General features: G+C 47.8%; 1 protein-coding gene across 9 annotated transcripts in view; it reads right to left on the bottom strand.

Moving 5' to 3' along the window:
• ABCC12 (ATP binding cassette subfamily C member 12) overlaps positions 1-14,152 on the bottom strand; it is a 93,705-nt gene that overhangs the window by 13,769 nt on the left and 65,784 nt on the right. For all 9 annotated transcript variants that reach the window (XR_006891563.1, XM_046682353.1, XM_046682354.1 and 6 more), the window contains 4 exons: positions 13,537-13,763; positions 10,861-10,998; positions 7,516-7,702; positions 2,346-2,435 (listed from right to left, as the gene is read on the bottom strand). Coding sequence is in view for 8 of the 9 variants with exons in the window: in XM_046682353.1 (XP_046538309.1) it covers positions 2,346-2,435; positions 7,516-7,702; positions 10,861-10,998; positions 13,537-13,763 (642 nt within the window). In the remaining variant the exon portion in view is untranslated. The remainder of the gene's footprint in view (positions 1-2,345; positions 2,436-7,515; positions 7,703-10,860; positions 10,999-13,536; positions 13,764-14,152) is intronic.

Consider the following 14,152-nt stretch of genomic DNA (forward strand, 5'->3'; position numbering starts at 1 on the left):
GGCAGAGCGGACTGCTAGTGCAAAGGCGGGAGGCTGTCACCACAGCACCAGTTGAAACTGACTCCATCTTATCAAGAACAGGATGCCAAAGCTGTCTTGCAGGGGCGGCAGGCTAAACCTGCAGGTCATGTAGCTGGAGCACGCACAGAGGAGAAAACTTTGACCTGAAATAACACTTGGAACCAAAGATTCTCCCCTCCATGGAACCAAAAGGACTGAGACATGACCGGAACTCAAAAGACAGACCCTTTTCAGAAGCCAGCGGTCCGTGATCCAGGAAGACTGGTGCCAAAGCCCTTCCGTGCCTCACCATGAACGGTCTTGTTTGGAGTCCTTCCAATCAAATTTTGACCTGAAATAACAGGTCTGTGTGTGCTCCTCTGTGCGTGCTCCAGCTACATGACCTGCAGGTTTAGCCTGCTGCCCCTGCAAGACAGCTTCAGCATTTCGTTCTTGATAAGATGGGGTCAGTTTAAACCAGCCCTGTGGTTACAGCCTCCCACCTTTGCACTAGCAGTCCGCTCTGCCTGGGAGGCTCTCTCAGTGCTTCCACATACCAGCCTGCCCTCTCTAATCTCTTAAATTTTACCCCAAACTCTGGATCAGGGAGACATATTTGAGAGCCTTGCCCCTGCCTCCTTGTCAATTGACTTCACAATAAAGACTTTTCTTTTCTCAAAAGCCTGTGGCATAGAGGCCGGCCCAGTGGTCCAGCAGTTAAGTGTGCACGTTCTGCTTTGGCAGTCCAGGATTGCCGGTTCGGATCCCAGGTGCTGACATGGCACCACTTGGCAACAGCCGTGCTGTGGTAGGCATCCCACGTATAAAGTGGAGGAAGATGGGCATGGATGTTAGCTCAGGGCCACTCTTCCTCAGCAAAAAGAGGAGGATTGGCAGTAGTTAGCTCGGGGCTAAACTTTCTCAAAAAAAAAAAAAAGAAAAAGAAAAGCCGGTGGCATAGTATTGATTTCTATGCATGTTGGGCAGCAGGCCCTTTTAGTCAGTCACAAGCCCAGTGCAAGCTCGGGCTCTTTGAGGAATAGAAAGAAAATTCACGTGGCTAGAATTTAGTGAATTGAGAGATGGACAACTATAAAGGACAGCTCAAACTAGGCCTTGTGGGCCTGGGCAAGTGTCAGCATGTGAGCTGGAAGCTGTGTGACAAGTCCAGACCAATCCTTGAGATTTGCAGAATTCAATCAGATACAATCTCAGTATCTACAGGAGTCACCAGGGCGTTAGAAGTAGGATAATAACAAGAATGCATGGTGTCAAGTTCAAAGGTCTTTAGAGGTACGTGGAAAAGACATTTAAGTTTCCTAAGAGCCCAAGAAATGCAATGTCTAGAGCTACTTGGCTGCATTACAAGACCAATCCCTATGAAGTCCCTGCTGGCGACGAGACACAGGGCTCACATGTGCCCTGTTAGGGTGGCTGACCAGCCGGGATCTCTGGCTGATAGGCAACACAAGTAGCTGAGAAAATAATTATATTCCTAGACAATGAGTATTTTTAACCCCTAAAAGATTTAGAATTAATAATAAAAATATTTAAGAGAAGTAGAATTGCAACAGTAATATTTTTAGTTTAAGAAATCTGCATATCTGGTCTTCTAAGTACTCATCATATTAGCAATATTTGAGCTTGTGATTCTAATTTAAAATGTATAATTGAATAATTTCTTTAAACATGATTTTAAGTTAAAATCTTACTGTTTATATACAGCATTGTGATCGTTATGCAAATTTAAAGCTCACTATATTTATATGTTTAATTTGTTAGATTTATATAACCTCAGGAAAGTTTGTTTGTTAAATCAGATAATCGGGGTACTTAAAAAGGAAATGGAATGTATTAAGTTTTAAAATGCGGTTTAAAATGTTTGAAAGTGTTTAATTAAGTTTGTAAATGGGGCCAGATGCTAATCAAACGCCCTTAAAAGTGATGGTTTGAATTGGCTAGACATCTTTCTGAAGAACAGCAGAATTTGTAAGTTGAACATAAAAGCCTTTAAAGAAGAATTAGACTGGGTTTTTTTTCAATTTACAATTTTAATCAATCAGACATTAATTTTTAGAAACTGAAGTAAGCCACTGAATTCTCTTTTCTGTGTATGGAAACTGCCCTTGAGGAAATTTTTTTAAAAAGAACCTCTCCCTCAATTCAAGGGCTTTAGATTGTATTATAAATATGGGTTTTAAGAAGAAGGATTTTGGTCTGATTTCGGTTTTTAAAAAGATCCCTTTCTTTTTAAAAGAAAAAAGATCAAACGTAAAAAGATCAAATGTTTGCATAGGTTCTGCCGGAGCTAACAGTCCTTGCTGTTGCACGCACTGATTCCTCACCGAGATATACTCCCTGAGCAGCTCCACGGACGTGAATTTGGCCTGGGTCTCTGTTCCTGTTCGCACACACACTTGGAGCAGTCCACTTAGCTGTGGATGAGGAACAAGCAGCCACGGTTAGAGCCCTTCCCGCCGGCAGGGGCAGCCCTTGGGCATTATCCCTCCTGGTCTCTCTCAGGACTACACAAAAAGTAAGCTGCATTCCCAGCCAAGTTCCGAGAAGTAAAGATACTCCTGGTGCAGTGTTTTGCCTTTAAACACTTCCTTTGTGTTCAGAAACAAATGATAATTACATTCTTCCCTGGCACTCCAGATGGTGAGAGTCATCCCGCCAGCACCGTTCCATCACACATCTCTTGGTTTGAGCGGTGGGGAAGTGCTGTGGAGCAGGAATTCTCCCAGGGATGCAAAACTGCTGGGTGCCAGTCCCTTGCTGCCACCTGGTGGGGTCCTGCACCTCTATGCCCTCCCCACTTACCTCATCCACAGCCACGAAGCGACTGAAATCCAGTCACCACAGATCATCAGAGGTGGGAGAAAACCATCAAGCCCATCAGCTTGCTTCAGAAATGAGAAATCTAGGCTCACACTGGGGCGTGTGAAAAATCACCCACCATAGGCCAGGATCTCCTGGGAGCCAACCCTGGGATCTGAGGGCAAGCAGTGTATTAGGGCAGGTTGACTGGTGGTCCCCTCAAAAGATATGTCCACATTCAAGTCCCTGCGAACTGTGAATGGTACCTCATTTGGCAACAGGGTCCTTGCAGGTGTAATTAAGGATCTTGAGATCATCCTGGATCACCTGGGTGGGCCCTAAATCCAATCACGAGTGTCCCTACAAGAGACAGAGGAGAGGAAGACGCAGAGAAGAGGAAAAGGAGATGTGAAGGCGGAGGCAGACATTGGAGGGATGCAGCTCCAAGCCAAGGAAAGGCAACAGCCCCAAGAAGCGGGCAGAGACAAGGACTGGACTCTCCCCCAGAACCTTCAGACGGAACATGGCCCTGCCAACAGCTTGATTTTGGACTTCTGACTTCCAGAACTGTGACGGAATAAGTTTCTCTGGTTTTAACCACTAGTATATGGTAATTAGTTCGAGAAGCCCTAGGAATCTAATCTAGGAGCTAGACCCAAAAAGGGCCAGTCAGAGCTGGGAGAAGCGAGGCATGGAAGACAAGGTGAGTCAGGAGAGGTTCAATCGTGGGCCGCTGAAGTTCACTCCCGCTGGGGCTCTGGGAGACTGCACGGAACACGCCCGATTTGTCCCATGGAAGCTGGGCTACACCTCCACAACTCCCTTCAGTCATCGCTGGGGCTGCTCCCAGCTGGGAGAACCCGCACCTGCAGTCGGCCTTGGGCTTGGACTGAGCACCTTCCTGCAGCAGGAGGCCAACTGGCCTGCCCTGGAGGGGTGGGGCACGAGCAGCAGCTGCCTCAGTCACAGAGTAGGCTGGAGGCAGGGCCAGGTCTTCTTCCACTAGAGATGCCGTGACTGTGGGCCGGCAGGATGAGACACAGACAATTCCAAGGAATGAGAACAATGTCAATAAAGCAGGATGATAGGAAAAAGGGGCTGAGGCTGGGGCCGGGGCGTTACCTCAGTTAGGACGGTTAGGGAAGACTGCGCACTGAGGCGCTTTTGGTAAGAAGTCCGCCAGGCAAACTTAGGGTAAGAAAGCTCTGGGCAGCAGGGAGTGGCCTTAACAAGAAGGAGGCAGTGTGGCCCGAGCAGGCGGAGAGCCATATGGGTCCAGACCCTCAGAGAGCTTCCCTCAGCAGGCCTCCTTTGCTGCCTCCCTGCTTAAGATGTCACTGGCTTCCCATTTCTCTCACAGCAGTGGCTCTCAGTCTGGGTGATTATGCCCCCAGGGGACATTTGGCAATGTCTAGAGACATTTTCTGTTGTCGTGACCTTGGAGGAGGGAGGTTCCACTGACGTCTCCTGGTTAGAGATCGGGGAGGCTGCCAGTATCCTACAATGTACGGCACAGCCCCTCACAAAAAGGCTTCTCCGGCCCACATGTCCACAGCCCCGCAGTGGAGAAGCCCTTCTTAGAATACAGGCACACGCCTGCCCGTGCCCAACATGCCCTGCGCAGTCTGTCCTTGCTGACCCCTCAGACCTAATTTTCTCCTGCTCTGCTCAAGCCACACGAACTTCTGAGTTCCTCAAATGCACCGAGCTCCTCCTACCCTTGAGCCTTTCCCCAGCCCCTTGGCCTGAAGCATTCTTCCTTCTGTCTTCCTTGGCCCATCCTTCATCATTCAGGCATCAGCTTGGAAGTCACCTCCCAGAGAGGCGTCCTCTGACCATCAGATCTAATGTTGCTTCCTCGCTGACAGTCCCATTACCCTGCTTTATTATCTTCATAACACTTAAACAATTTCTGACTTCTTTATTTACTTGAGCACTTATTTATCCCATCCCACTTTATATCCCTCTAGAATATAAGCTCCTGAGGGCAGGGCCCTGTCCGGCTTGTTCACTGCTGGCCTGGCTCCTGGCTCACAGTAGGTGTTCAGTGCATATCTGGTGAGTGAGCAAATGAGCCCCGCCCTTGCGAAGGGCATGCCCAGGTTTTGTTAAATTCAAGGGTGTCAAGCCTTGAGCACCTGGGCAGCCCTCCACACTTCTGGAATCCCCACGTCAGCACAGTGCTGGCCCCGGTAGGGGCTCCTTCTCCTCTGTGATGTCATGTGATGTTACTTTGCATCCACTTCCTGCTCCGTGGGTCTTCACGGTTTCTCATCCATCTGGGGTGTCTCCCCTGTTCTCCAGGGAAGCTCTGTCATTCGAGTTCTCTGTTCTCAAAAGGGGGCTGACGCTCAGTAAAGCCACAAAGCCAGCTGAGAAGAAGCATTCCCCAGACCTCACGTGTGCAAATCCTCCCGCCTCACAGAAGTGTTGGAAAACAATCCATGGAAAGGTGATGGCATCCCCGGAAAGCATGCCCTCAGTTGAGGAACGCTGTTTCACTTGGATCAAGTAAGGGAATCTCTTCAACTTCATCTGTTTTATATTTTATTAGGCAACGACAAATAAAAACATCCATCAATGTGGGAAATTGGCTACCCAAGGAAAATTCATTTTTCCCACTTTAGAGTCCTGAGAACATATTTTTATTCCTCTTCCTTCCCAAAATACCACTAAAATGATATCAGAGAGATTTGACAAAAGGAATAGACCTTTAATGGCAAGGGGATTGGGAAGAGATATTATTGAGAGAGAGAGTTACAAATTTCTGGAAAATGAAAAGAGGATGAAAGCCTTTTGAAAGAATGGAGGCAGAATGTTCTACGGGGGCATGGAGAGCCCTCTGTCCTGCAGAAGTCAGAGAGGCTCCAGGTGTGAGGAGGGCCCCAAAGAGACTGAGTAACTGGCAGTCTGAGTAATTGACAGCTACTCCTGAGGAGCCATTTACCACAGCCCTCTGCTTTCTTCCAGCCAGAGGGAGCTGGGCACATTCTCCCTAGGCCAAGACACACACACACACACACACACACACACACACACACACACACACTTCTCTAAAGAAACTGAATGAACTGCCTGGGGATAAATGGAGCTCCAGAATAGTACCCCAGGTGAAAACCCCTTTAAATCCTCTGGGTGCCTGAAGGCTAGCTCCCAGGATGTTTTCCTGAAGTGAAGCCAGCCTGAGGAAAAGTGCGACCCCCTCACCCATAGTTACAAAACGTCCCTGCAGGAGAGACCTAGCAAGGCATATTCAAAGGCAGAGGAGACCCTGAAAACCCAGCCTGGTCCCTCACAAATGGACCAAGAGACATACAAACAAGACCAATGGCATGAGAGAGCAAGCATCAGGTAAACAAAGTGAAAAATCAACTCTGGAAAAAACAGGTATCAGCCAAAGGAGAGAGGAGAGATTAAGGATGGGAGACTTTAATTACATCCTCAGAGAGATTAAAAAATATATTGTGTTCATTTAAAAGTGATTCTTTTAAAAACTCAGAGACTAAGAAAGAGTTTGTAGAAATTAAGTATATGAACATAAGATTGCCAAACTTAAAATTCAAAAGAATGGTTGAATGACGAAGCTAAAGAAAATTCTCAGAATAAAGATAAAAACACAAGACCGTGGAAACTTTGAAATAAAGGAAAGAAAACACAGAGGATGGATCCAAGAAACCCTGTATTCAACTAAAGTGAGTCCCAGAGAGAGGAAAGAGAGGGAAAGGAGAGGAGGAAATTGGCAAGAGGAGAGAAAGGAAAGGAGGAGAAATTTTTCCGAGCTTTAGAGAGATTTGACCTTAATATAAAAGGACCCACAGCCTTGCACAGAATAAATGAAAAATGACCCACACTCAGACACATTGTCCCAGAATTTCAGAGCGAGCACCGAGGACAAAGACTGCATCGGAAAAGCTTCCAAAGAGAAAATGTGAGGCATACATCAAGGAATGAGATGCAGACCAGGGTTCAGATCCCGTTCTCAGACACGGCAGTTGTGTGATCCTGGGCCTCAGTCCCCTCATCTGTAGAATGGGGGTTGTGGCCATACCTATCTCATAGGGTTGTTGTGGAGATAAATGAAACAATTTACGTGAAGAACTTACAACAGTGCCTAAAATGGCATGTGTTTCCCCATTACTATTATTCCCTACCATTGTTATTATTATTATTTTCCTATTATAATTATTTTCAAAAGAAAAACACCAAAGCAACCAAAAGACAAGTCAGTAAGTATTTGTCATGGGCATCGTGGTTGTGTCTCCAGCATCCTTTCCCTGTGGGGCAGCTGTGTGACTTTGGGGTAGGATGCAGCAGGACTCCATCCTTTGGCCTAAACAAATCATCTCAGTTTCATCCAGATTAGTTCTGGCCTGCCTAAATTAATCCAGTAAGCAATCAGTTGCTAGGGTAGGAAGAGCTTTCCTCTTGCCTTTTTCCTGCTATAGCCCCCAGAGCTGGCTAGTCACCATTGTACAATCATGAAGACAGTCATCACAGGGGGAGGACAAAGCCAAGGGCCGTGACCCAACCATGCCTGAAGCCCACACAACCCCCAGATCTTTTAATTTTTGTGAGCCACGATACTCCCTTTATTGTTTAAACCCATGCAAGCTGGGTTTTCTGTTACACCCAACCACCCTGGTACACTCCACGCCAGAGCCTCCAGGCCAAGCCCAACCTTACACTAAGTGTTACCTGGATGATGTAAGACAATGACAAGCCCTTGGATGAAGCACTGATTGAGGAGAAACTCAGGGTCACCAACAAAGCCACAATGAAAGTGACGATGTTCATGAGGACATCCATTCTTAGAGCAAACCACCTGAGAGCACAGTTAAAGTACAGGAGGTGGCTGGAGTTTTCATCATTTAGCACCATAAACCTAAAATTAAGAAATCAGACAAAACAGGTTGTGCTTGCATAGCCTTAGAGTTAGGGCTGCTGGAGAAATAAGGAGAGGGGAATGTTTGATCAAGGGCCAGCACGCTCTTACAGAGGAATCCCTTACAAAGATGAGCATTTATCCATGCTCTTGGAAACCTGCCGCCATAGACATCTTTGATTTGCACACGTTTTGAGAAATCCCATGTGGCAGGAGAGTATGGTGTGTGGGCTCTTTCTCTTTCCCGGCGCTGGCAACTGGAACCCACAGCTGAGAACAAAAGGTGCTGAGCACCTCAGCTCTGCCTTCGAAGGATCCTTATCTTGGAGTCCGCCACCCCTCAAAGGTCTTGTGGAACTGACAGTTGGCCCCCTTGATCTGTAAAAAGGGTGGGGTGCATTGTGGAGGAGGTTGCCTTTAGGGAGAATCAATGTTTGTGGTGGTAGAGGAGGGGTACCAATCAAGTAACCTCCCCAAATCAGAGAAAGAAGATCCAAGGCAATTGCTTATAAAGCTAGGGGTCTCTCCAAGTAGAGGAATTTAACATCTTGTACCCCTGCTGCATTCCATTGAGCCAAAGAAGAGAAGGCGGATAGGGCAGAGTGACAGAGGGATGACACCACCAGTTCCCCAGATGTATGGAAAGCGGATCCTGCCCCTTCTTGCAGTTCTTAGAGTTGAGAGTGCAGAGGGAAGACGACCTTTGGGGCTACAGTCTTGATGAGACTTTCCTGGGCATGAGTCAAAGAGGCCCCACATCAAAGGAACACAGTACAAGGCTGCCAGGCAGAGCTCACTGGAAGACCCAGGCAGACCTTGCCCATCAGCAATGCCTAGCAGAGCTGCTGGGATCTGGTGCTCTTGGGGCCTCCACCCTGCCACACCCCATCTGCACAGGGATCAGCAGGAATGAGCAACAGAAAGGACAGAATGACCCAGACACAGGCAGTCACCTGAGGATGTGTCCTCTCCACCTCCATTCCCCTGCACCAGCCTCAGAGAACCAGACTCAGAGAAAACGGAGAAGGTGTTTAAGAGAACAGACCGGGTGCTTCCCAAGGGCAAACCTGCCCCCAACACCGGACACATACACACAGCACAGCACGACCACTCCAAGCCTCTAGGGGATAGAGAGGGCTGTGACTTATATACACACAAGATTGAAATTTTAACTGGATTGAACTAACCATCAACCACAAGAGACACCAGACTCAATTGCCACTGAAGGTTCTCCTGTCCTACCGGGAAATGGGCTTCATCTACAACTGGTAGAAATTGTTGCCAAAAAATGAAAATCTTTCAGTGTTTAAACCCCTAAAGAGTTAAGATTTGTCCACTGGCTCAGTCATGAACATCCTCAGGCATTGCTGCTCCATTATGTTCTAAAATTCCTCAAAGAATTCTGTCTGGAAGCACCTCTGGCCAGCCAGGCTGGCCTCTGTAGCACCTTCCTCCTATCTGTTTCCACCTTAACCAATTTCCCCAGAGCTTAGTTAAAATATTCTTCCAAACACTTCCAAAAATATTCTATCGCATAGCTTTAAAGCCGACAAACTCAACTGGCAGCATAAGTGACTTAGAAGTCATCTGTGGTCCTATCTGTGTGGTTGGTTAGATTATGCAGAAGGAAAATCATTGGCTGGGATCAAACTGGAATTTAACCTCAAACCTTTTTTTTAATGCTGTAGCATTTCCGGCTGGTGGCAAAAGCAGCACATGTCAGAAGCCCAAGCCCTTGGGAAAGTCCCTGACAGGAAAAAAGAATGTTAAAGGAGGGGAGCCCCCCTCGATCATGGGGGATTCTCTTGGAAGAGAATCTGCAGGAAGACAAAGCTTGAATCTGTTATGTTTGCCATGAGAAAGTCAATGAATAGCTCCATGGACAGGAGCCTTTGCTCACACCAGGACACTGGAAGAATCTATATGTGCTCTAGGACTCTCGACCGATGATGCTCAGATCAAACTGGTAACAAGACCAGCTGCTGACTGAACTAAAGACACGATGTGATGCCAGGTCAACACTGAGATCCTGGGTGGCAGTGCGGGCAGAGGGAGAGAGAAAACTAGATGCAAACTTTGAAGTGGGTCTTAGGTTTTTAAGGAAGAAAAAGATGGGGGGGGGGAAAGAACATCTATGTGGCAGAGACTGCTACAGATTCACCAAACTCCATTTTCCTTTCTTGCCATGGACACAGCTAGTCTACCTTTCCCAGCATTATTTGCAGTTAGGTGAGCCATGTGACTGAAATCTGGCCAATGGATGTGCAGAAATGATGGGTGTCTCCATCAGGGTTGACCCATAAAAATTTCCCAGGGCGTCCTCCACCTTCCTCTCTTCCCTTATCTTCCAGTTAAACACAAAGGATTCTGGAGAAGTCCCCAAGGCCCTCAGGATGAAAAAGCCCCCCATGGAAAGAGACTGTGCACCCAAATGTGGAGCAGAATCCCGTATCCCTGTCCCATGGATCCTCGTTAAATTGTGACTTGAGGAAGAATAAACATGGATTATGTTAAGCCCCTAAAATCTGAGGTTGTTTGTTAGCACAGTAAGCTTACTGTGACTGATATAATTTATACGATATTTTAGAAGTTCGTAGCTGGAAGACTCCAGAGAAATTTACTAATATAGTGCCCACATTTTCAAAAGAAAGAAACTGGTCTATCCACTAAGTGAATGCAATATGGCCTTTAAAGTTTATTTTTACAAGGAATATGTAGTAACATGAGAAATGTTATTTAAAACTAAAACAGGCAAAAATGATTATAAGTACTTAAGAAATAGAAAAAAGAAAAGACTGGAAGGAAATACGTGAACATATTAATAGGATTTAGGTTGGGAACCTGTGGGTGATTTTTTTTTTCTGCATTCTCCTATTTTCCTGATTGAACACATTTTACTTTTAGAGTGAAAAATAAAATATGTAAAACCCCATACCAAGGTTGTTGTTGAACGAGCTCACATCCAGACACTAGGAAGAAAGGCCACTTGTCTGAGAGTGTTCCTCCTTGATTCTGCCAGCTCTTCATCTATGGTCAATTCCCAGCAGCCCAGACTTCCCTTCTCAGGGCCAGAGAAGCCATCTGTTCCTGTAACCTCAGGTTTAGGGTCAGACATGAAGTAGGGAGCCCCCGGAGCAGGGGCCCAGCACAGGACTCACTTGTTGATGCACTCCTCCTTCCTGTCGTAGGCGTGGATGATGCCCAGGCCCTGCATGGACGAGGTGATGTGTGAGAACCAGGGGGACCGGCTGACGTTCTCCACCTTTTTGAGCTCCTGGAGGCCTCGATGGAAAATGCTGTGAGGAAATCAAGAGGTGTCAAGAGGGCTGCAAAGTAGGGTCTCAGAGGGCTCACGCTCAGCACTTGCAGATCCGACTGTGCACTCAACACCAAGTTTAGGTCAGATGGGTGCTGTCTAACTAGGGAGAAGGGGTTGGCCGACATTCTTCTCTAGGAGAGGCCGTCCCAGTTGTGTGAGAGGTGGGGGTCTCATAAATGTGAGTCTCAGAAATGTGAGCCACTCCTTTCTGTGGTCTCCGTTCTCAGTGCTTCCTGTAGTGTGAGTGTCCTCGCTGCACGAGATGTGATTGCAGTCTTTGAAGACCAGAACTGCTCATATAGCACAGCCCCTAAATACAAACCAACCACTTTTTCATGCCCAATCAAAGAAAAAGTAATCTATTCCAATTCTGTAGGAAAATCTGGTGTGTTAACTGCCAGGACGTGGTCTTCTAATGGCATTTTCAAAGGTAATTTTGAACAAAGGTCATCAAAGTCTCCGGAGCTGACTTTAGAACGAACCCTCTGCAGGATGAACTCCCCAGGTGTTGAAGCTCCAGGATGCTGGTGAACGCGAGACCACTGCCCTTGGCGCACACACTGGTAGGCTGGCCCATGACAGTGAATCTTACCTGCCCTCTAGACTCAGCTAAAAGCAACCCAGGGGAGACGAAGGGAAAACCTTGTTTGTTCAGATCTCAAGTGAGTCAGTTGGAAACATTCTGGTCATTCAGTCAGGGCCAGCCCTGATCTGGCCTGTCGCTATGGCAGGAAGTTGGGGTGCTGGGCAGAGAAAAACCTTTTGCCATGTGAATCAACAGCATGGACAGAGAACAGACGTGAACAATGGTCAGACACAGGTAGGGCTTGAAGAAATGAACACTAGCCCAAGGAGTTACTGTAGGAAGTGGTCTCTGGGACCTGCTTTATCTTTGGAAAGGACTTTCAGAAATTATTTTATTTGGGCATCACAATAAACTCTTGAGACTGAACACTGAGGCTATGTGTCCTTTCTCAGAGTCACCAAGGAGGCAGCAGGAGAGTGAAGTGAGAGCCCAGCTCCTCCAACTCCCAGGGCACCAGTGCCAGCTCCCACAGCCACCCCAGCTCCCTCACACAGCCTGCGGATGCGGAGTCTGGCTCTCCAGCCCTGAAGTGTCCCTACACTCACCACTCCCACTGTCTGCTGGCACCACCTGCAGATTTGATCCGCAAACTTGAAATATCCAAAACCAAACCCGTAATCTTGACTACCCAAGCTGCTCCACCTTCCACGTCACCTGTATCTCTTCACATTACTCCCCACCTTGGACTCACACTTGGCCTCTCCCATCCCCCAATGCCAATGACAATCTTGAAAATGCCTGCTAAATCTACCTCTCTTTTCTGTCCCCACTGCCGCTGCCTGTGTCTGGTCCTCACCGTCTCTCACTCAGACCACACTTCAAGAGTCTCCCATCCCATAGCCCTGTCCTGATCTTTCCGTAGCTCCAGCCACCCTCCACACTGTGGCCAAAGCAATAGTTCTAAAGCTTGGCTCTGAGTGTGGTGTCCCTGGATGAAAAGAAACAACTCTGTTTACAAGTGGAGGCAGGCCAAGATTTGTAGGCTAAATCCTTTGCAATTTGTGGGAGGAGTCCCTCTTTAAGATCCTCAGTGTCCAGCCCAGGGCCAAGCACTTATAGGAGCATGATAAACACTTTGTTGAGTTGAATGGAAACTCTAAGTTTGTATAACATTATATTCCGTTTCTAATTTACATGACACTTATAATCCTATTGTCTCATTTGACCCTCATAGGACCCCCTCCAGAACAGGTGAGGCATCTGTGTTAATGATTACCCTTATCGAGATTAGCAACCCGAGGCTGGCAGCGCTCCTCTGACTTCTCCAGGGTCCTCCAGGTAGTTTGGCAGCAGAGCTGAGGCTCTGGTCAAATTTCTCTGATTTCCAATGCTTCACCCTCATGCCATACCCACCACGCCACCTGCTGAGAACTCCAGCTTGCCCCAGGAACAGGAAGGAGCTGGGTCTCCCAGAAGGCTGAGATCAATTCTCCCTCCTGCTCTCCCCTAGGGTGGGCGTGAAGGTAGACACAGGGACACCCTAGTGCAGAGCAGCTGACGCCCTTCTCTAATTCTCTACATCAATGGTTAGGGTGGGGCTACTTCTCAAAGCTCAGAATGACTGAGGACTGGTCTCCTCTCTCTTCTCCAGCAACAGCAATGGCAGAACCCCATGGTTGAGAACATAACAGCAGACAGACGGTAACCACAGTTAAACCACGGTTACTAGTTTCCTAGCCTGGGACCAGTGACTTAGCCTCCCAATCACATCCACCTCTCAGGGTTGTGCTGAGGCTCAAATGCCAGATGTATGCAAAGCACTTAGCACAGCACCCGGCATTTCCTATCAGCACTAAAAATCAATGTGCTCCACTATTCAGAGAAGACAGCAAGGTTGCAATATCACCTGATACTACCTGGTCATTGTGCAGAGTTAACCAAATATATATGGGTTTTGTTTGCTCCTTTTTAAATGGTGCATCAACCTACCATAAAAGGATGAAGAAGCCTACAGCAAGGCCGGCCAAGACTAAAAGGACAGCAGGAAACACAGCAGCCAATATCGTGAGAATAAACACCACCATAAAAAACTGCTGGAGAAAGTTCTCTGCGTGAAATGGCAGCCGCACATCCAGCTCGTCCATGTCTTTGGAAAAACGGTTCATTAGTCTGCCAGTGGGAGTCGTGTCAAAGAAGCTCATTGGGCTCTTTAAGATCTGTGGGTAAAATCAGAGAGTCAGCTTCGGGTGTGTGTTTGGTAAACCCTGGCTGCCCTGCCGGGGCTGGATTCTGAGTGCAGGACCTGGCTTTTCCCAGGGCCCCCCACGATGTGCCAGGCAATGCTGGGAAAGTGAGGGTGCTCCCCGTTCCTGTGACGGCCATGAGTGAGAGTGAAGGCTGGGAGGCAGCCTGGGCTACGTTTGGAGGAGGGATGGACTTTGTGCCCAGGGCAATAGGAAGCCAAGTTCCACTGTGTCTGTCTGCCCCTGGGGTACAGGCCACACCTGTGCACTCTGGCTGCCCCTCACAGCCAATGGCTGCCACCCACCGCAGCAGTGGGGTGAAGAGGAGTCCACAAGCACTTCTTGAGACCCTCGGGGTACTC

Source organism: Equus quagga, chromosome 13 (genome assembly GCF_021613505.1).
Source record: "Equus quagga isolate Etosha38 chromosome 13, UCLA_HA_Equagga_1.0, whole genome shotgun sequence".
Lineage (NCBI taxonomy): Eukaryota > Metazoa > Chordata > Mammalia > Perissodactyla > Equidae > Equus > Equus quagga.